This window comes from Gobius niger (assembly GCF_951799975.1).
Source record: "Gobius niger genome assembly, chromosome: 22".
NCBI lineage: Eukaryota > Metazoa > Chordata > Actinopteri > Gobiiformes > Gobiidae > Gobius > Gobius niger.
The window spans coordinates 2,584,897-2,607,944 of NC_136873.1; the positions used below are offsets into that span (position 1 = coordinate 2,584,897).

The 23,048-nt window shown below is 44.6% G+C and overlaps 2 protein-coding genes across 2 annotated transcripts in view; one reads left to right on the forward strand and one right to left on the reverse strand.

Annotated features, from left to right (window-relative positions):
- The window catches only part of LOC306981545 (uncharacterized protein), a gene marked incomplete at its 5' end in the record, with an annotated part of 361,177 nt that overhangs the window by 172,952 nt on the left and 165,177 nt on the right, over positions 1-23,048 (reverse strand). The gene's annotated exons all lie outside the window — the stretch shown is intronic.
- Positions 1-23,048, forward strand: part of LOC306981475 (uncharacterized protein) — a gene marked incomplete at its 5' end in the record, with an annotated part of 87,212 nt that overhangs the window by 5,977 nt on the left and 58,187 nt on the right. Inside the window, 2 exons of the mRNA XM_079581083.1 lie at positions 198-490; positions 21,981-22,403. Coding sequence (XP_079437209.1) covers positions 198-490; positions 21,981-22,403 — 716 coding nt within the window. The remainder of the gene's footprint in view (positions 1-197; positions 491-21,980; positions 22,404-23,048) is intronic.

Below are 23,048 nucleotides of genomic sequence, written 5' to 3' on the forward strand. Positions count from 1 at the left end.
CACTATGAAAGACCTCAAGAAGTACCTCATTCGGGCGTGGAGCGAAATGGGGCTCGAGGGGCAGCCGACGTCCTCGACATAAGGACGGCGGTGTCAACATTTGTAAGTTTAAAGGAAAGATGTACCAATTGTTATCAAATAGGTGTCTCACTTCTCTTTTGTAATATACCTTTTTTTTCCTCCAGAACTTTGAACAGAACAAAGACAAGGCCACCAGGGACAGTGTGGCCACAGCCTGGACACCCAAGAGAGGTTCTATGCTCTGTACAAAACAGTCAAGAAGGCACGGGAGATGAGGCAATGCTTCATCGCCCTGAGCTGTACAGAGAAGCTCACTCCCGTGCCTTCAAGGCCCGAACCGCAACCATCGACTTCCACCGCCGTCCGCCCCCTTTCCACGCCCGAAAGTGGTCGTCGGAGGCTTCTTGGTGCCAGTCCCGGACTCACTAGTCTGAAACAAAAAAAGAAAAGGGTCCAGTCCCCATCCAAGGTGAGAGATTCACTGTGAATTTCACCCAAACGTCAGATTGCGTGGTGATTTTTTTATTTTACATCTGCCATTTTGTTTGTCTTTGTAGATAAATGCACAGAGGATTAAAGACAAGTACACCCCCCAAAAAAAGCGTTTTCTGAAACACCAGGAGGAAGGGCGCAGTACATATGCAAAAAAGCTACGGGAAAGAAGGTACAAGGCCCAAAAAATGGACTACGGGTCTCAAAGACCTTCAAAGACCGGTCATGTTAATAGTTTTTAAAGACATTTTGTTACTTTTTGTTTTGTTTTAACAGATGTTGTAAATAGTTTAAAGGTAAGAATTTTAGCTTTAAAAAAGAAAAAAAGTAAAAAAAAATAGTTTGAAGTAGTTTAGGCTTGTTTTGTAAATATGTTAAATTGGGCGAATGTGGACAAGATCTCCTGCCGCGCACACGGGTTGGAGACGGAGCAGGGACGTCTCGCTCCGCCGTGCTCTCCCTGACTCGATGGGCTCTCGCCAAATCGGGTTAAACAAAAAGCAAATAGACCAGCTCAGTGTCGGGCCGGTCCATATACTGAAGCAATAGTTTTTCAGTCTATGGGACAGTCACACCAGTTCAACCCCGCTCCTGTCCCTTGATAGACTGAATCACACATCAACAAACGCATGTGCTTCATGTCAGATAAGTCAGTGCAACAGCCGCACATTAAAGGCCGACTTTACTCCACAGAATAAACATAAAAACACTACACTCACTGTGCACTCGATCTCCTGAGGATCCGTCGTAGAACTTGCTTCCACAAAAACAGGCCTGTCTCCACCTGCTCCGAGCCCATCGCCGCTTGTTTTACATGTCTATGGTTGTAAATAAGCCTTAACTTATCTGTGGTGTAGCTGCTGGAACCACGCGCTGTTGTTTTGGTGCGAGGCAGCGTGGGAGATGCATTCAGGGACAGCGGGAAAGGCGCACTTCTTATTGTCCCTTTTTTCCCTAAAAACACGGGGAAAATTGTGACAAATATATAACAGTGGGGTTCTCCGGCGGGGGAACGGAGGAACGACCGCAGGAGGAGGAAAAGCCGGCGGCTTTCGCGAGTATGACGTTTATTTTGAGCGACGAAAAACAATAAAATATATTTATTCTAATAGGTCAAGATCACAATAATCTTCCAATTTAGAACTAAAATATTAAAGAACTAACACAAATAAAATATACTTCAATGAAATACTTTTTTTTTTACTAATTTATTTTCGAAAGCCACTCAGAGCCGCAGTATAAGGATGAAAGAGCCGCATGTGGCTCCGGAGCCGCGGGTTGCCGACCTCTGGTCTAGCTACATAACCTTTCTCCCAACTGCCCTTCAGAGACAAGACAGAGGCACTCCATGTAGAAAAAAAACTATATGAAAGCCTGGAAAGGTGGAAAACCATTTTAAATTTTCTTTTTTTTTTTTTAGATGATAGCCATGAATTAATAAAGGCATTTTCTAAATCCATGGAGTGCCTCAGTCTTTATGCCTTTTTGTGATGTTTTCTTCCTAACCCCCACTTGAATGGAAAACATTTTCTTACGTTTGGCTTTACCTAAATCTACAATCAATCAATCAAACTTTATTTATAAAGTGCTTTTCATACCGAAAGGTATCACAAACTGCTTTACAGATTACAACATCTAAAATATTACGCCTGGCACACCCTCCCATCCCTCCAGACACGAGCTGCTGAATTTTGTAAAAGTTGTAGACCTGAGATCCTCTTATTGGGAAGACCAGAAAGCAGGGCATTACAGTAGTCGATACGACTGGTGATAAAAGCATGCATGAGCGTCTCCGTTTTGGCCCAAGAGAGAATGGGGTGGACCATTCTTTAGATCAGGGGTCGGCAACCTTTAACACCGAAAGAGCCATTTGATCCGGGTTCCACGGAAAAGAAAACACTGGGAGCCGCAAATACTTTTTGACATCTAACGCTGGGTTTACACATAACGACGACAAGTCACGAATGCCACAAATCCACATTCGAGGCCGAGGATCACGAATGTGAGTGATTCGGGGCAGAGGTTTCACGCGCCGCCACGAACTGTTGCGAGCTGTTACTACGTGTTTTACGATTAATGGCACGAATTATTACGCACGGTCACGAATGTGCGTCCCGCACTGCTGCGTGCTGTTGCGGGTTATTGGGAATTTTTGCGTTCTGTCAAAAATCTGTCAAGAATTGAGCGAATGTGGACAAGATCGCCTGCCGCGCACACCGGGTTGGAGGCGGAGCAGGGACGTCTCGCTCCGCCGTGCTCTCCCTGACTCGTTGGGCTCTCGCCAAATCGAGATAAATAAAAAGTACATACACCAGCTCAGGCCTGTCCATGTACTGAATAGCAATAGTTTTTCAGTCTATGGGACAGTCACCAGTTCAACCCCGCTCCTGTCATTGTGTAACATGGGCAAACGCATCAAGACAAACGCATCAACAAACGCACGCGCTTCATGTCAGATAAGTCAGTGCAACAGCCGCACATTAAGGGCCGACTTTACTCCACAGAATAAGCATAAAAACACTACACTCACTGTGCACTCGATCTCCTGAGGATCCGTCGTAGAACTTGCTGCTCTTAAACCTCTTTATCCATGATTCTCACTCGTCTGGTCTATCATCAGCTCCATTTGGAAAAACTTTATAATCCACAAAAACAGGCCTGTCTTCACCTGCCCCGCGCCGACCGCCGCTTGTTTTACATGTTTAAGGTTGTAAATAAGCCTTAACTTATCCATGGTGTAGCTGCTGGAACCACGCGCTGTTGTTTTGGTGCGAGGCAGCGTGGGAGCTGCATTCAGGGACAGCGGGAAAGCCGCACTTCTTACTGTCCCTTTTCCCCCACAAACGCGGGGAAAATCGTGACAAATATATAACAGTGGGGTTCTCCAGCGGGGGGGCAATAGGGGTGACAGGGACTGGCTCCCAAACATCAGGAGGAACGACCGCAGGAGGAGGAAAAGCTGGTGGAACAACTTCAGCACCTGAGGAGCGGCGGCGGCAGGTGCTTTCCCGGGCCTGGAGCGCGGACTGGCCGAGTCTGTGTGACTTTCCTTTTGCTGCTGCGTATACGAAAATCCCTACTGTTCGCCGTAGCGTGTGTTTCCATTAATTTTGTGCATGAAAACAGTGATTCTGCTCTACGAATGCTGTACGAATGCTCTCACGCTGAATTACGAAGCGGGTATACCGGCTTTCGCGAGTATGACGTTTATTTTGAGCGACGAAAAACAATAAAATATATTTATTCCAACATGTCAAGATCACAATAATCTTCCAATTTAGAACTAAAATATTAAAGAACTAACACAAATAAAATATACTTCAATTAAATACTTAGGTTTTTTTTTAAATTTGTAATTTATTTTCCCAAGCCACTCAGAGCCGCAGTATAAGGATGAAAGAGCCGCATGCGGCTCCGGAGCCGCGGGTTGCCGACCCCTGCTTTAGATGGTCAAAACTAGAGGCAGTCATAGATTATTTTTTAAAATCTAGATTAATCTAGATTAATTTTGAAATTAATCTAGATTAAAATGTCTCGCTTGAATTCTGCCGAAGCCATTCAGAATATGTTGCTGCCCAAATAATGACTGAAAGTAAGTCTTTGAGAACGAGTTTCTCAAATCAGGCGGTGCGTTAGACCAGGGGCTCATCTCCTGTTTCCAAAATGCATCACAAACTGCTTGAGAACGTTCTACTGTGATAATTGGTGATGAAAATAGTTCATGTTCAAGAAGATGCACTTGTGTTTTCTAACTGTTTATTCAGTTAAACATTCATTTTGAACTGTAGGCCGACTACATAAGAGGTCCTGATGAACTGTTTACAGTCAGTAGCTTTGTGACAAACTAAATCTCCTCTTCTGCAACTATGACCTGCTAAAGAACATGGGACAGCTGTGGCAGGAGTCCCCAAGTATTTAGTTACGGGTAATGTGGGCCATCTTACCAGATCAGAAAATATGAGAGGCACCTGCCTGCAGACCTCCACTGTGAGGTCGCTTCCGTTGCAGGCTCCACTGTCAGTACGCCTCCACTGTCAGGACAGGAAATGCACGGGATACGTTTCAAAATAAAATCGCGAAAGCACTTCAGGTTGAATCGCTTTCCTCCCAAAAGTATTAATTAGTACAAAAAATATCACGTAAAATCTATCCCCGCGGTCCGGCCGTTTATGGTTAATACTAACACTCTTAACTTTCGCCTTTCATTCTCTCTCTGTAATGCCTTGCAGTACGGATGCAGTACACTTTTGGGCCACCAGCGTCAAATTGGGGGCGCTGTTTCGCTCCTCCCGCAAACAATGTTATTGCCCGTTGTTTATCAGTCAGAGCGTCGTAGCACATCGACTTCCCAGTTTTCCAACTTTTAATGCAAAGATTGTTGACATCAACAAAGGTACGTGTTAAAAAATGACATATAAATGAATTTATGCTGAACTGACACTTTCAAAATGATCTAATATGGTATTTTCTTTGAGTTAACAAATGAAGTATGGTCACTGTAGGTACATACAGGTGTTGCCATGACACTGAAAATCACTTGCTGTAGTGGAAAGAGTAAAAGTAATACAAACAACAGTCCAAGCAAAACTACAAAGTTGAGGCACGTTATTCATGAAAATGTTTCTTAAGTAAAATTTCCATCTGATGCTTTTGTTTTAGTGCATTTTCTTTTAAACTCATATCTGTATTTTTACTTAAATATAACATTAATACTTAGCACCTGGTTATAGGATGTTTGAATTTGTAGATTTCAGATGTTATGATGATATATGACTTGTGATTACTTTATTGATAGCTGGCTCCGGAGTTATTTCACTTTTACGCTGTTTAACCTGAAGCTAGCTAGCTAGCTCAACCAGCTCAACTGTTTATGGAAACAGCTGCGGTGGAGTCGCTCACACCTGGGCCCCCCCAACTGAAACTTTTATGTTTGACTTTACTAATCCAGACAAATATGCTTCAATGCAGGATCATTTTATGTACGCCTGAAAATGATGAATAGCCTTAACCGTTTTCAATAGAAATGTAAAGCTCATATGTTATTAACAGTAGCTAACCTAGCTGCTCACTCTCCTCTACAAACATTTAGCAAACATTTTGTTTTGGCCAAAAACGATGAAATTAACACAAAATCCATCTCATACGTTCCTGTCAGTCACTAATTACGCTTTTATCTGATTCAGCTGTGTCATGCGTTGCTATGGCGACGCCACAGCGGAGTGATATCCCAGTGATTTAACTACCGGACTACGTGTGCGGTTATACCAAAATAATGCACCAGCCAATCAGAATCCAGTATTCACCCAGACCATGGTATAAAATAGTAAGTAAGTAAGTAAGTAAGTAATCTTTATTTATATGGCACCTTTCACAGGCAAAGGCCACAAAGTGCTTCACAACACAGTTAAAAACAGAAGTTACATACAATATAAAAAGGGGTCAAAACAACACAGAAATCACAGCAGCCCAAAAGTAGCTAATTAAAAGCTTGGACAAATAAATGTGTCTTAAGTTCGCTTTTGAAAGAATCAACAGAGTCAATACAGCGCAAAGAGGGCGGAAGATCATTCCAGAGCCTGGGAGCAACAGCCTGGAAGGATCGGTCGCCTCTAGTACGAAAACTTGTACGTGGAACCTTTAGCAGGTTCTGATCCACAGACCTCAGAGCCCGCGCAGGGGTGTAAGGCTGAACCAGAGCACTAATATAGGAAGGAGCCTGACCATGCACGGCTCTGAAGGCTAGAACCAGAACTTTAAACTCGATCCTAAAAGACACTGGCAGCCAATGAAGCTGTTTTAAAATAGGGGATATGTGGGTCCTCCTGTTTGTGCGGGTCAGAATTCTCGCTGCAGAGTTTTGCACTAATTGCAGTCGAGAAGCTCCTTCTTGTTAAGACATGAAAACAAACCGTTACAATAATCTAAACGTGAAGACACAAATGCATGGATGACAAGCTCCAAATCATTACGTGAGACCATATTCCTAAGTTTAGAAATGTTCCTTAGTTGAAAGAAGCAGTTTCTCGTTAGCTGCTTACAGTGCTGCACTAATGACATGTCTTTGTCAAAAATAACTCCCAAGTTACGAAGGCTTGGTTTCGCAGACTGGCCTAAGTCACCCAGGAACTGTTTAATCCCTGGAATTGAATCATCAGGTGCGATTACCAGGGTTTCCGTTTTGTCTGCATTTAGCTGCAAAGAGTTATCGCTGAGCCACTGTTTTATTTCCACTAGACAATGGAGCAGAGAGTTCAACTTCTGGATTTCGGACGGTTTAAAGGAACAGTAAAGCTGGATATCGTCAGCAAATAGGTGGAAAGAAACATCACTGAACCTTTTGATGATCTTTCCCAAAGGGATCAAGTACAACAAAAATAAGACGGGACCTAAAACGGACCCTTGAGGCACTCCACAAAACAAACCCACAGACTCAGACATTTTTTGGTTAGCTGTAACACTAAAGCTACGCCCCAATAAATATGAGGAGAACCACTGTAGAACTGACCCCGACAGTCCTACTTGATCCCTCAGTCTTTTCAGACTGAGGGATCAAAATGGAGACATACGTCCCGCATCTTCGTGTTGTCGACATTTTTCTTTGGATTTGATAAGAAAAGGAAACGGAGAAAGAGAAGCTAACGGACTCGGAGAAAAGGAGCAGGAAAGTTCGTCTCCAAACTCCGTACGTGCCGCGGTTAAACTCTGCTCGCGGTTGAAATGTAGCTGGAAAAGGCTCTCGTGAACTTTTGGTGATAAAGTTACGCTGTTCCGTGAAATGAGTTGTTTTTGTGGCTGTTTTGAAAGAGAGAGGCGCCGCGGTGTTTTTTTTCTGTCTTTTTTTCACTCTGTCATTGGCCGCTGCTTCTGTGTGTCGCTTTGGAGACGCTATATTCACTCACGTTTCTCCTGTGCGTCCCAAATTGGGCATAAAAGTCGTGTAATGTGAGCTGACCATAAAATATCACGGTGAAAGTTTTTTCTTCTGTTTTAGTAGCGATTTTAAAGTTTTTCTTCAAGGTAATGCCAAATTGGAGAAAATGTGGTCGGTTCAGGTGGGGGTTAAGAGGTTAAAATAGCATTGGAAGCCTTAACCCCTTAACCCCCACCTGAACCGAGCACATTTTCTCCAGTTTGGCTTTACCCCAGTCCAAAAGCTTCTGGAAAAATGCTGTGAAAATAGCAACAAAACTGAGACGAAAACAATGATGGAAATGTGACAAAAAAGTGAGAAAACATTGACAAAAATGTGACAAAAAAATGACAAAAATGTGACAAAAAATGACAAAAATATGACAGAAATGTGACAAAAAAATGACAGAAATGTGACAAATTACAAAAATGTGATAAAAATCAAATCTGACCAAAAAAATACAAAAATGTGACATTTTTTACAAAAATGTGACAAAAAATAACAAAATATGACGAAAAAATGACAGAAATGTGTCAAAAAAATGACAAAAATGTGTCAAAAAAAATGACAAAAATGTAAAAAAAAATGACAAAAAAGTTACAAAAATGAGTTGAACACCCAACAAAAAAATGATGGAAAAAAATCTGATGACGTGAGGAAAAAGATCCTCTCGGTTCAGGCGGGAGTTAAGAGGTTAAAAAGCTTTAACTCAGGTGTGCCCAAACTTTTTGTCTCCGAGGGCCAAAATGAAAAAGTGCCTGAGGGTCGCGGGCCGATGTCAGCGTGAGACACATACAACTGCAAATAATAATGGTTACTTTATTTTATTTTTTGGTTTACATTTGCATTAAATTCTATCTATGCAAATAGTATGCTACAAAAGCCAAGTTTTAGTAGAACAAAATCAATTATTGTAGCAATATAGTGCAACAACACCACCTGTAACCTGCAGCACCTACAGTGACTTTACCTCATTCATTTCTTTAAGTCAAAGAAAATGCCACATTAGACCACATATGACCTTTGCAATAAAATTTGGAAAAAGTTCTGAAGTTGATGCTACAACGCTCTATGACTGACAAATATCAAGACACCAGAAGAGTGTTTCCTTAACTTTGCGAAAGGAGTGAAACAGCGCCCCCAATTTGACACTGGTGGCCAAAAAGTGTACTGCATCTATATTTGCCAGTGAGACTGAATAGGACAGAGTTAGTATTAACCAGATGCGGCGCAAAAGTAGGTCACTCTCTGGCGGGCCAACCTAATTGTCCCGCGGGCCCCACTTTGGGCACCCCTGCTTTAACTGTCTGCTGCACCAGTGGAGGAAAAAAGGTCAAGTATTGCTGGGTTGCAGGTGACATCACAGCATTCTAAAGGCCTATACCAGGGGTAGGCAACGTCAGGCCTGGGGGCCAAATCTGGCCCTCTACACAGAACCTCAGGCCCCAAAATGATTTTGAGAAATATTACAATATTTGCAAATAAGAGAGCAAATACTTGTAGCCTTAAAATGCGAGAAATAGTCCTGTCAGAACATCCCGCTTGGTCATCATGATAAACAGTGAGTCTCTACTGGCAGGTCGGGATCCAAAAGTGGATCCTGATTTTATAGGGAACTTTTTTTTAAATATATTTTCCATCTGAAACTGCATGGAAACATTAACTGTGTCTGTTAAAATGATGTTATTGGGTTGTTTTGATCCTAATTTCAGTCTTAAAGGGAAATCTACTGCTTGTTCAACAAAAACTTGCATGAAACTGAGTAGAATTTCTATGTGAATTTCAAAGGAAAGTTAGTTTTGATCATTTTTTTAGTAAAAGGTTTGATTTTGAGAGTATTTTAACTTCATTTTGAACACAACACACTGCTAAATACTGTATAATCTCAGTTGTGTTGGTCACTTTGACCACCAACACACCTACACCCCTCCCCAGGCCAGGATGTCCCCCACACACCCTCAACACCACCCCACCAACACACCTACACCCAAATCAAACGTGAATTAAAAACCAAGCATTTTGAGCAGGTTTATTTTATTCACATTTATGACAGACTTTTTTCTGTTTGAAGTGTTTTGAGAAACTTAAAGTTTAGAAAAGATCTGTCTGAGATAAAAGCACCAAAGCGTCGGGGAAAAAGTGACGCCACAGGACGAGTTCAGAGAAACGGAAGCTTCTTATCGTTCATTCTGATCAGTGTGAGCTCAGCTTAACTCACAAACACATTATGTCTTCATGTTTCTTTTTTCATTTAAACATATTATTCTTTGGATTCATGTGAAAACCATGAAAAAGAATCAGTTCATTTGGTGATTTGTTTCATGAGGGTTTTGCTGTTTGAACATTTGGTCCTGAATAATATTATAACATTTCTGCAAAGAGTTCAATTCAAACATGAAATATATTCATCAGGTCCAGTTTATGGTGACAGTGGTGCAGATGGTTTTTGCTACATTTTTGTCACTTTTTTGCTGCATTTTTGTCACTTTTTTGTTAAATCTTTGTCACTTTTTTGTGACATTTTTGTCACTTTTTTGCTGCATCTTTGTCACTTTTTTGTGACATTTTTGTCACTGGTTTAGCTCCATGGGTCGAGAGCAGGGCTCATATACACGAGTTTGTGAGATCAGTCCTGACCTCCACCCACTGGGAAGAACATAAATCAGCCTCTATGGTCTGACTGATGTTATACAGGGACGGTCTTGACCCAAAAGTCCCGCCCTGATTGGAGCAGCGCTTGGCTGTTCCTCTGATCACGTGGATTCCGTCAAGAAATCATCTGAGGAAGCTCCATCTCCTCATCGTCAGCCGTGACCAGGAGTGTCCAGAAGTGTCCGAGCAGTGAGGAGGGGGTTAGAGGAGCTGTATAATTAATATGTCCTTATCAGAGGAACCTCAGGGTGTTCCTCATCAGCCCATAAGGAGCTCAGGACAGTTTTGCTGCAGGACATTTCATGAAATAAAAACATGAGCTTTTTATAACTCAGCTCATGCAGCGTCTGAATGACAGTTTCAGACACACCTACACCCCTCCCCAGGCCAGATTATCCCCCAATAGTAGTAGTATATATATATAGTATATATATAGTATAGTATGGTATATATGTACAGCCATATTTATAAACATGTTTGTAATCAAAACACCTGACAACTCCCACCACCATCGACAACCACCCCCAACTCACAAACCCTTCAACACCCCCAGCACCTCCCCACAGACCTCCCCCAACGCCCCGTATAAGCTCCTCCCCCACGAGCCTCAGAACTCCACAGAAACAGCCTCACTGTGATATTGTCATTCCCATAGAAAAGAATTTTCAGAGAAAATGCTTGAAATTCAGTTTGAACTGCAAAAATCACTAATGTTTCCTCCTCTGATCAGAAGAAACCACAAATAACCAAAAAAGGATGATTTTAAGAAAATGTGAACAATCGTGTGTGCTCATTTTTTTTGTGTATTTTTGAATTGGCTCTAAAATATTTTGATATTTTTTCAGACTTTGGTAGTTCTATGCAGAACTGAAGTGGATTAACACAATAATGTGAAAAAGGTTTAGTAGTCGTCTCTTCTTTTCATTTTTATTTACTCATATTTTAATCAACACCATATTTTAGTCTCATAAACATGTTTTAATTTAGTTTTAGTCCAATAGTCTGCAAAAACATGACTTTGACTAAAATGAGGAAATATTTGAGATATAAATGAAGGCAGTTCTTGTTTTCTGCAGAAAAACCACAGGAGATGAATCTGATAATAACGTGTTGAAAAACAGGAAACTCAGCCCTTCGAGGCGACACCAGGCCAGCTCAGAGACATAGTCCCACCAGCGTGTCCTGGGTCTTCCACGAGGCCTTGTCCCACTAGGACATGCCTGGAACACCTCCCGCAGGAGGCGACCAGGAGGTATCCGGAACAGATGCTCTAGCCACCTCAGCTGCTCCTTTCAACGTGAAGGAGCAGCGACTCTACTCCGAGCTCCTCCCGCCGTTAAAATATTGTAGATGAACATTTTTTCAAACTGTTTTCACATAATTATGTTAATCCACTTCAGTTCTGCACAAAACGACCAAAGTTTGAAGAAATATCAACATATTTTACTATTTCATCGCTGATTTTTAAAAAATGACCAAAAAATTAACACACAAATAAAATAAAAAGTGAGTTTGGGCAGAATTTGGATTTACTTTTTCAAACACTGGGTCAAAGATCAGGTCGTTTTTTTTAGTTTTTATGTAAAGTTGAGTTTTCACATTTTCTCCCATTGACTCCCATTATAAACTCACTTTTTCATGGCTCTGCCGTCACACTGTGGTTTCTTCTGATCAGAGGAGGAAACTTTCATTATTTTTATACTTCAAAGTGAATTTCCAGCATTTACCCTGAAAATGCATTTCCAATGTATTTCTATGGGGAAAACCCACACACACCCTCAACACCACCAACACACCTACACCCCTCCCCAGGCCAGAATATCCCCCAGTAGTAGTAGTATATATACGTAGTATATATATATACACTGCTCACAAAAACTTTGGGCACACTCAAAAAACACATCCTAGATGTCAATCAATTTGATTTTTCGGATGAAAATCTTTATTCATAGTGTAGGGCAATGTGTTGAGAACAAAATAACATAAGAATGATAAATGGAAATCAAATTCTCAGCCCCTGGAGGTCTGGATCCAAAATTATAGTGACAAATCAGGTCACTGGTTGATCCAAATTCTGTAGAAATTCCTCCAAACGAGTCTGTATCATCCTCAGTCGTGTGTGTGGCCTCCACGTGCCTGAATGCACTCCCTACAACGCCTGGGCATGCTCCTGATGAGACCACGGATGTCCTCCTGAGGGATCTCCTCCCAGACCTGGATCAGAGCATCAGTCAGCTCCTGGACAGTCTGTGGTGCGACGTGGCGTTGATGGATGGACCGAGACATGATGTCCCAGATGTGCTCTATTGGATTTAAGTCTGGGGAACGGGCAGGCCAGTCCAGAACATCAATACCTTCATCATGCAGGAGCTGCTGACACACTCTTGCCACATGTGGCCTGGCATCATCATGCATCAGAAGGAACCCAGGGCCCACAGCACCAGCATATGGTCTAACAATAGGTCTGAGGATCTCATCCCGGTCCCCAATGCCAGTCAGGGAACCTCTGGCTCGCACATGGAGGGCTGTGCGGCCCTCCAATGAAATGCCTCCCCAGACCATCACTGACCCACCACCAAACCGGTCATGCTGGATGATGTTGCAGCAGCAGAACGTTCTCCAGGGCGTGTCCAGACTCTGTCACGTCTGTCACATGTGCTCAGGGTGAACCTGCTCTCATCCGTGAAGAGCACAGGGCACCATTGGCCAATCTGCCAATCGCTGTGTTCTCGGGCAAATGCCAATCGGGCTGCACGGTGTTGGGCAGTAAGCACCGGCCCAACGCCCTCATACCCCCCTCATACCCCCCTCATACCCCCCTCATACCACCCTCATACCACCCTCATACCACCCTTATACCCCCCTCATACCACCCTCATACCCCCCTCATACCACCCTCATACCACCCTCATACCCCCCTCAAACCACCCTCATACCCCCCTCATACCCCCCTCATACCCCCCTCATACCACCCTCATACCCCCCTCATACCACCCTCATACCCCCCTCATACCACCCTCATACCCCCCTCATGGAGTCGGTTCTGAGCGTTTGAGGACCAACACGCACATTTGTGGCCCTCTGGAGGTCATTTTGTAGGGCTCGGGCAGTGCTTCTCCTGTTTCTCCGTGCACAAATGAGCAGATAGCGGTCCTGCTGCTGGGTTGTTGACCTCGGTCGGCCCCCCCCAGGTCTCCTGGTGTACTGGCCTGTCTCCTGGTATCTCCTCCATGCTCTGGACACTGCGCTGGGAGACACAGCAAACCTTCTTGCCACAGCACGAATGGACGTGCCATTTTGGATGAGCATCACTCCCTGAGCAGCTTCTGTGGGTTGTAGATGCTCCTCATGATGCCTCTAGTGGTGAGAACACTGGACAAATGCAAAAGTGTTCCAAAAATACGGTACAAAGGATGAAGACAGGGAAATGGTCTGTGGTCACCACCTGCAAAACCATTCCTCTTTTGGAGTGATCTTGCTAATTGCCTCTCATTTCCACCTGTGTCTGTTTAATTTCCACAACACCAAGTGAAACTGATTCACAATAAGCGTGGCTTCCTAACTGGACAGTCTGACATCCCAGAAATTTGACTGACTTGGAGTTACATTGTGTTTTTTGAGTGTGCCCTAAGTTTCTGTGAGCAGTATATATATATATATATATATATATATATATATATATATATATATATATATATATATTATAGTATGGTATATATGTACAGCCATATTTATAAACATGTTTGTATTCAAAACACCTGACAACTCCCCCCACCATCGACAACCACACCCAACTCACAAACCCTTCAACACCCCCCAGCACCTCCCCACAGACCTCCCCCAACGCCCCGTATAAGCTCCTCCCCCACGAGCCTCAGAACTCCACAGAAACAGCCTCACTGTGATATTGTCATTCCCATAGAAATGAATTTTCAGGGAAAATGCTTGAAATTCAGTTTGAACTGCAAAAATCACTAATGTTTCCTCCTCTGATCAGAAGAAACCACAAATAACCAAAAAAGGATGATTTTAAGAAAATGTGAACAATTGTGTGTGTTCATTTTTTTTGGGTGTTTTTGAATTGGCTCTAAAATATTTTGATATTTTTCCAAACTTTTATAGTTTTGTGCAGAACTGAAGTGGATTAACACAATAATGTGAAAAAGGTTTAGTAGTCGTCTCTTCTTTTCATTTTTATTTAGTCCTATTTTAATCAACAACATATTTTAGTCTCATGAACATGTTTTAATTTAGTTTTAGTCCAATAGTCTGCAAAAACATGACTTTGACTAAAATGAGGAAATATTTGAGACATAAATGAAGGCAGTTCTTGTTTTCTGCAGAAAAACCACAGGAGATGAATCTGATAATAACGTGTTGAAAAACAGGAAACTCAGCCCTTCGAGGCCACACCAGGCCAGCTCAGAGACATAGTCCCACCAGCGTGTCCTTTCATTATATTTATACTTCAAAGTGAATTTCCAGCATTTACCCTGAAAATGCATTTCCAATGTATTTCTATGGGAAAAACCCACACACACCCCTCAACACCACCAACACACCTACACCCCTCCCCAGGCCAGAATATCCCCCACACACCCTCATCACCACCCCACCAACACAGCTACATATCCAAAGAATAATTTAAACATATTATTCTTTGGATTCATGTGAAAACCATGAAAAAGAATCAGTTCATTTGGTGATTTGTTTCATGAGGGTTTTGCTGTTTGAACATTTGGTCCTGAATAAAATTATAACATTTCTGCAAAGAGTTCAATTCAAATATGAAATATATTCATCAGGTCCAGTTTATGGTGACAGTGGTGCAGATGGTTTTTGTGACATTTTTGTCACTTTTTTGTGACATTTTTGTCACTTTTCGGCTGCATTTTGCCTCCAGATCTACCTCCCTGTGATTCTGATCAACAGTGCTGTGTTGGACCCTCTCTATAACTGCCTTCACACCATCAAACAATGGCTCTCCCAGACTTTCCTTCACCTGAATGAAAGAAAGACTGAGCACATCCTGTTCACCCCGGACTCACCTCACAGTTCCCCCAGTTTTGGTCCTCCTACACCTCAGTTTGCTCCCGCCATCCGTAACCTGGGTGTTATTTTTGACAGCGGTATGATCTTTGACAAGCAGATAGGTGCAGTTGTGAAAGCAAGCTTTTACCAGCTAAGGCTCCTCAATAAGATCAAGTCTTTCCTGTCCCGAGCTGACCTTGAAAAGGCCGTCCATGCCTTCATCAGCTCGAGGATAGACGACTGTAACGCCCTCTACACTGGACTGAACCAATCACTCCTCAATCGACTTCAACTGGTACAAAACGCAGCAGCTCCAGACGCTCACACATCAGCCCAGTCCTCCGCTCTCTCCACTGGCTCCAGACGCTCACACATCAGCCCAGTCCTCCGCTCTCTCCACTGGCTCCAGACGCTCACACATCAGCCCAGTCCTCCGCTCTCTCCACTGGCTCCAGACGCTCACACATCAGCCCAGTCCTCCGCTCTCTCCACTGGCTCCAGACGCTCACACATCAGCCCGGTCCTCCGCTCTCTCCACTGGCTCCAGACGCTCACACATCAGCCCAGTCCTCCGCTCTCTCCACTGGCTCCAGACGCTCACACATCAGCCCAGTCCTCCGCTCTCTCCTCTGGCTCCAGACGCTCACACATCAGCCCAGTCCTCCGCTCTCTCCACTGGCTCCAGACGCTCACACATCAGCCCAGTGCTCCGCTCTCTCCACTGGCTCCAGACGCTCACACATCAGCCCAGTCCTCCGCTCTCTCCTCTGGCTCCAGACGCTCACACATCAGCCCAGTCCTCCGCTCTCTCCACTGGCTCCAGACGCTCACACATCAGCCCAGTCCTCCACTCTCTCCACTGGCTCCAGACGCTCACACATCAGCCCAGTCCTCCACTCTCTCCACTGGCTCCAGACGCTCACACATCAGCCCAGTCCTCCGCTCTCTCCAACACCTCCAGACGCTCACACATCAGCCCAGTCCTCCGCTCTTTCCACTGGCTCCAGACGCTCACACATCAGCCCGGTCCTCCGCTCTCTCCACTGGCTCCAGACGCTCACACATCAGCCCAGTCCTCCGCTCTCTCCACTGGCTCCCGGTGGCGTTTAGGGTGGACTTTAAGGTCCTGATGTTTGTGTTCAAGGCCATCAATGGTCTGGCCCCGGCCGACCTCGCCGAATTAGTAACGGTCTACGAACCAGCCAGAACTCTGCGCTCCTCTGAACACACCTCCCTCTCACTCCCAAGTTCAAATACAAAAAGTTTGGAGGCCCAAAGCTGTGGAACGCACTTCCGGTACAGCTTCGAAACATCACAGAGCTGAGTGTTTTTAAATCACAGTTGAAGACACATCTTTTCAGAAAAGCTTTCGATACAGAGACACCGACTCGACTGCTGTTTTTATGTGTTTTTGTATTTATTGTTGTCTACTGTGATTCTTGTTTTATCCTGGAAAGCGCTCTGGGCACCTTCTGGTTGTTGTTGGGCACTATATAAATAAAATTTGATTGATTGATTGATTGATTGCATTTTTGTCACTTTTTTGTTACATTTTTGTCACTTTTTGCTGCATTTTTGTCACTTTTTTGTTCCATTTTTTTCACTTTTTTGCTGCATTTTTCCCCCCACTTTTTTTGTTACATTTTGGCTACATTATTGTCCCTTTTCAGTTGAATTTGAGAGGAAAGGAGTCAGGAGAGAGAATCAAACCCAGGACCCACATCTTTCAAATCATATTTGTAGTAAAACACTAAAGGTTTGTTTGTGTCTGAAAGTCTTTAAGTCTGACTGAACTGTTTAATGTTCGAACACAAATCAAACGTGTGAATTAAAAACCAAGCATTTTGAGCAGGTTTATTTTATTCACATTTATGACAGACTTTTTTCTGTTTGAAGTGTTTTGAGAAACTTAAAGTTTAGAAAAGATCTGTCTGAGGTAAAAGCACCAAAGCGTCGGGGAAAAAGTGACGCCACAGGACGAGTTCAGAGAAACGGAAGCTTCTTATCGTTCATTCTGATCAGTGTGAGCTCAGCTTAACTCACAAACACATTATGTCTTCATGTTTCTTTTTTCATTTAAACATATAATTCTTTGGATTCATGTGAAAACCATGAAAAAGAATCAGTTCATTTGGTGATTTGTTTCATGAGGGTTTTGCTGTTTGAACATTTGGTCCTGAATAAAATTATAACATTTCTGCAAAGAGTTCAATTCAAATATGAAATATATTCATCAGGTCCAGTTTATGGTGACAGTGGTGCAGATGGTTTTTGTGACATTTTTGTCACGTTTTTGTTACATTTTTGTCACTTTTCAGCTGCATTTTGCCTCCAGATCTACCTCCCTGTGATTCTGAGCAACAGTGCTGCGTTGGGCCCTCTCTATAACTGCCTTCACACCATCAAACAATGGCTCTCCCAGACATTCCTTCACCTGAATGAAAGAAAGACTGAGCACATCCTGTTCACCCCGGACTCACCTCACAGTTCCCCCAGTTTTGGTCCTCCTACACCTCAGTTTGCTCCCGCCATCCGTAACCTGGGTGTTATTTTTGACAGCGGTATGATCTTTGACAAGCAGATAGGTGCAGTTGTGAAAGCGAGCTTTTACCAGCTAAGGCTCCTCAATAAGATCAAGTCTTTCCTGTCCCGAGCTGAACTTGAAAAGGCCGTCCATGCCTTCATCAGCTCGAGGATAGACGACTGTAACGCCCTCTACACTGGACTGAACCAATCACTCCTCAATCGGCTTCAACTGGTACAAAACGCAGCAGCTCCAGACGCTCACACATCAGCCCAGTCCTCCGCTCTCTCCTCTGGCTCCAGACGCTCACACATCAGCCCAGTCCTCCGCTCTCTCCACCGGCTCCAGACGCTCACACATCAGCCCAGTCCTCCACTCTCTCCACTGGCTCCAGACGCTCACACATCAGCCCAGTCCTCCGCTCTCTCCACTGGCTCCAGACGCTCACACATCAGCCCAGTCCTCCGCTCTCTCCACTGGCTCCAGACGCTCACACATCAGCCCAGTCCTCCTCTCTCTCCTCTGGCTCCAGACGCTCACACATCAGCCCAGGCCTCCACTCTCTCCACTGGCTCCAGACGCTCACACATCAGCCCAGTCCTCCGCTCTCTCCACTGGCTCCAGACGCTCACACATCAGCCCAGTCCTCCTCTCTCTCCTCTGGCTCCAGACGCTCACACATCAGCCCAGGCCTCCGCTCTCTCCACTGGCTCCAGACGCTCACACATCAGCCCAGTCCTCCGCTCTCTCCACTGGCTCCCGGTGGCGTTTAGGGCGGAGTTTAAGGTCCTGATGTTTGTGTTCAAGGCCATCAATGGTCTGGCGTCGGCCGACCTCGCCGAATTAGTAACGGTCTACGAACCAGCCAGAACTCTGCGCTCCTCTGAACACACCTCCCTCTCACTCCCAAGTTCAAATACAAAAAGTTTGGAGGCCCAAAGCTGTGGAACGCACTTCCAGTACAGCTTCGAAACATCACAGAGCTGAGTGTTTTTAAATCACAGTTGAAGACACATCTTTTCAGAAAAGCTTTCGATACAGAGACACCGACTCGACTGCTGTTTTTATGTGTTTTTGTATTTATTGTTGTTTACTGTGATTCTTGTTTTTATCCTGGAAAGCGCTCTGGGCACCTTCTGGTTGTTGTTGGGCGCAATATAAATAAAATTTGATTGATTGATTGACTGATTGCATTATTGTCACTTTTTTGTTACATTTTTGTCACTTTTTTGTTACATTTTTGTCACTTTTTTGCTGCATTTTTGTCACACTTTTTTTGTTACATTTTGGCTACATTATTGTCCCTTTTCAGTTGAATTGGAGAGGAAAGGAGTCAGGAGAGAGAATAAAACCCAGGACCCACATCTTTAAAATCATATTTGTAGTAAAACACTAAAGGTTTGTTTGTGTCTGAAAGTCTTTAAGTCTGACTGAACTGTTTAATGTTCGAACACAAATCAAACGTGTGAATTAAAAACCAAGCATTTTGAGCAGGTTTATTTTATTCACATTTATGACAGACTTTTTTCTGTTTGAAGTGTTTTGAGAAACTTAAAGTTTAGAAAAGATCTGTCTGAGGTAAAAGCACCAAAGCGTCGGGGAAAAAGTGACGCCACAGGACGAGTTCAGAGAAACGGAAGCTTCTTATCGTTCATTCTGATCAGTGTGAGCTCAGCTTAACTCACAAACACATTATGTCTTCATGTTTCTTTTTTCATTTAAACATATTATTCTTTGGATTCATGTGAAAACCATGAAAAAGAATCAGTTCATTTGGTGATTTGTTTCATGAGGGTTTTGCTGTTTGAACATTTTGTCCTGAATAAAATTATAACATTTCTGCAAAGAGTTCAATTCAAACATGAAATATATTCATCAGGTCCAGTTTATGGTGACAGTGGTGCAGATGGTTTTTGTGACATTTTTGTCACGTTTTTGTTACATTTTTGTCACTTTTCGGCTGCATTTTGCCTCCAGATCTACCTCCCTGTGATTCTGATCAACAGTGCTGTGTTGGACCCTCTCTATAACTGCCTTCACACCATCAAACAATGGCTCTCCCAGACATTCCTTCACCTGAATGAAAGAAAGACTGAGCACATCCTGTTCACCCCGGACTCACCTCACAGTTCCCCCAGTTTTGGTCCTCCTACACCTCAGTTTGCTCCCGCCATCCGTAACCTGGGTGTTATTTTTGACAGCGGTATGATCTTTGACAAGCAGATAGGTGCAGTTGTGAAAGCAAGCTTTTACCAGCTAAGGCTCCTCAGTAAGATCAAGTCTTTCCTGTCCCGAGCTGACCTTGAAAAGGCCGTCCATGCCTTCATCAGCTCGAGGATAGACGACTGTAACGCCCTCTACACTGGACTGAACCAATCACTCCTCAATCGACTTCAACTGGTACAAAACGCAGCAGCTCCAGACGCTCACACATCAGCCCAGTCCTCCGCTCTCTCCACTGGCTCCAGACGCTCACACATCAGCCCAGTCCTCCGCTCTCTCCACCGGCTCCAGACGCTCACACATCACCCCAGTCCTCCGCTCTCTCCACTGGCTCCAGACGCTCACACATCAGCCCAGTCCTCCTCTCTCTCCACTGGCTCCAGACGCTCACACATCAGCCCAGTCCTCCGCTCTCTCCTCTGGCTCCAGACGCTCACACATCACCCCAGTCCTCCGCTCTCTCCACTGGCTCCAGATGCTCACACATCAGCCCAGTCCTCCGCTCTCTCCACTGGCTCCAGACGCTCACACATAAGCCCAGTCCTCCGCTCTCTCCACTGGCTCCAGACGCTCACACATCAGCCCAGTCCTCCGCTCTCTCCACCGGCTCCAGACGCTCACACATCAGCCCAGTCCTCCGCTCTCTCCACTGGCTCCAGACGCTCACACATCAGCCCAGTCCTCCGCTCTCTCCACTGGCTCCAGACGCTCACACATCAGCCCAGTCCTCCGCTCTCTCCACCGGCTCCAGACGCTCACACATCAGCCCAGTCCTCCACTCTCTCCACTGGCTCCAGACGCTCACACATCAGCCCAGTCCTCCGCTCTCTCCACTGGCTCCAGACGCTCACACATCAGCCCAGTCCTCCGCTCTCTCCACTGGCTCCAGACGCTCACACATCAGCCCAGTCCTCCTCTCTCTCCACTGGCTCCCGGTGGCGTTTAGGGCGGAGTTTAAGGTCCTGATGTTTGTGTTCAAGGCCATCAATGGTCTGGCCCCGGCCGACCTCGCCGAATTAGTAACGGTCTACGAACCAGCCAGAACTCTGCGCTCCTCTGAACACACCTCCCTCTCACTCCCAAGTTCAAATACAAAAAGTTTGGAGGCCCAAAGCTGTGGAACACACTTCCGGTACAGCTTCGAAACATCACAGAGCTGAGTGTTTTTAAATCACAGTTGAAGACACATCTTTTCAGAAAAGCTTTCGACACAGAGACACCGACTCGACTGCTGTTTTTATGTGTTTTTGTATTTATTGTTGTTTACTGTGATTCTTGTTTTTATCCTGGAAAGCGCTCTGGGCACCTTCTGGTTGTTGTTGGGCACTATATAAATAAAATTTGATTGATTGATTGATTGCATTTTTGTCACTTTTTTGCTGCATTTTTCCCAACCACTTTTTTTGTTACATTTTGGCTACATTATTGTCCCTTTTCAGTTGAATTGGAGAGGAAAGGAGTCAGGCGAGAGAATCAAACCCAGGACCCACATCTTTAAAATCATATTTGTAGTAAAACACTAAAGGTTTGTTTGTGTCTGAAAGTCTTTAAGTCTGACTGAACTGTTTAATGTTTGAACCCAAATCAAACGTGTGAATTAAAAACCAAGCATTTTGAGCAGGTTTATTTTATTCACATTTATGACAGACTTTTTTCTGTTTGAAGTGTTTTGAGAAACTTAAAGTTTAGAAAAGATCTGTCTGAGGTAAAAGCACCAAAGCGTCGGGGAAAAAGTGACGCCACAGGACGAGTTCAGAGAAACGGAAGCTTCTTATCGTTCATTCTGATCAGTGTGAGCTCAGCTTAACTCACAAACACATTATGTCTTCATGTTTCTTTTTTCATTTCAACATATTATTCTTTGGATTCATGTGAAAACCATGAAAAAGAATCAGTTCATTTGGTGATTTGTTTCATGAGGGTTTTGCTGTTTGAACATTTGGTCCTGAATAAAATTATAACATTTCTGCAAAGAGTTCAATTCAAACATGAAATATATTCATCAGGTCCAGTTTATGGTGACAGTGGTGCAGATGGTTTTTGTGACATTTTTGTCACTTTTTTGTGACATTTTTGTCACTTTCTTTGTTACATTTTTGTCACTTTTCGGCTGCATTTTGCCTCCAGATCTACCTCCCTGTGATTCTGATCAACAGTGCTGTGTTGGACCCTCTCTATAACTGCCTTCACACCATCAAACAATGGCTCTCCCAGACTTTCCTTCACCTGAATGAAAGAAAGACTGAGCACATCCTGTTCACCCCTGACTCACCTCACAGTTCCCCCAGTTTTGGTCCTCCTACACCTCAGTTTGCTCCCGCCATCCGTAACCTGGGTGTTATTTTTGACAGCGGTATGATCTTTGACAAGCAGATAGGTGCAGTTGTGAAAGCAAGCTTTTACCAGCTAAGGCTCCTCAGTAAGATCAAGTCTTTCCTGTCCCGAGCTGATCTTGAAAAGGCCGTCCATGCCTTCATCAGCTCGAGGATAGACGACTGCAACGCCCTCTACACTGGACTTAACCAATCACTCCTCAATCGACTTCAACTGGTACAAAACGCAGCAGCTCCAGACGCTCACACATCAGCCCAGTCCTCCGCTCTCTCCACTGGCTCCAGACGCTCACACATCAGCCCAGTCCTCCTCTCTCTCCACTGGCTCCAGACGCTCACACATCAGCCCAGTCCTCCGCTCTCTCCACTGGCTCCAGACGCTCACACATCAGCCCGGTCCTCCGCTCTCTCCACTGGCTCCAGACGCTCACACATCAGCCCAGTCCTCCGCTCTCTCCACTGGCTCCAGACGCTCACACATCAGCCCAGTCCTCCGCTCTCTCCACTGGCTCCAGACGCTCACACATCAGCCCAGTCCTCCGCTCTCTCCACTGGCTCCAGACGCTCACACATCAGCCCAGTCCTCCGCTCTCTCCACTGGCTCCAGATGCTCACACATCAGCCCAGTCCTCCGCTCTCTCCTCTGGCTCCAGACGCTCACACATCAGCCCAGTCCTCCGCTCTCTCCTCTGGCTCCAGACGCTCACACATCAGCCCAGTCCTCCGCTCTCTCCACTGGCTCCAGACGCTCACACATCAGCCCAGTCCTCCGCTCTCTCCACTGGCTCCAGACACTCACACATCAGCCCAGTCCTCCGCTCTCTCCACTGGCTCCAGACGCTCACACATCAGCCCTGTCCTC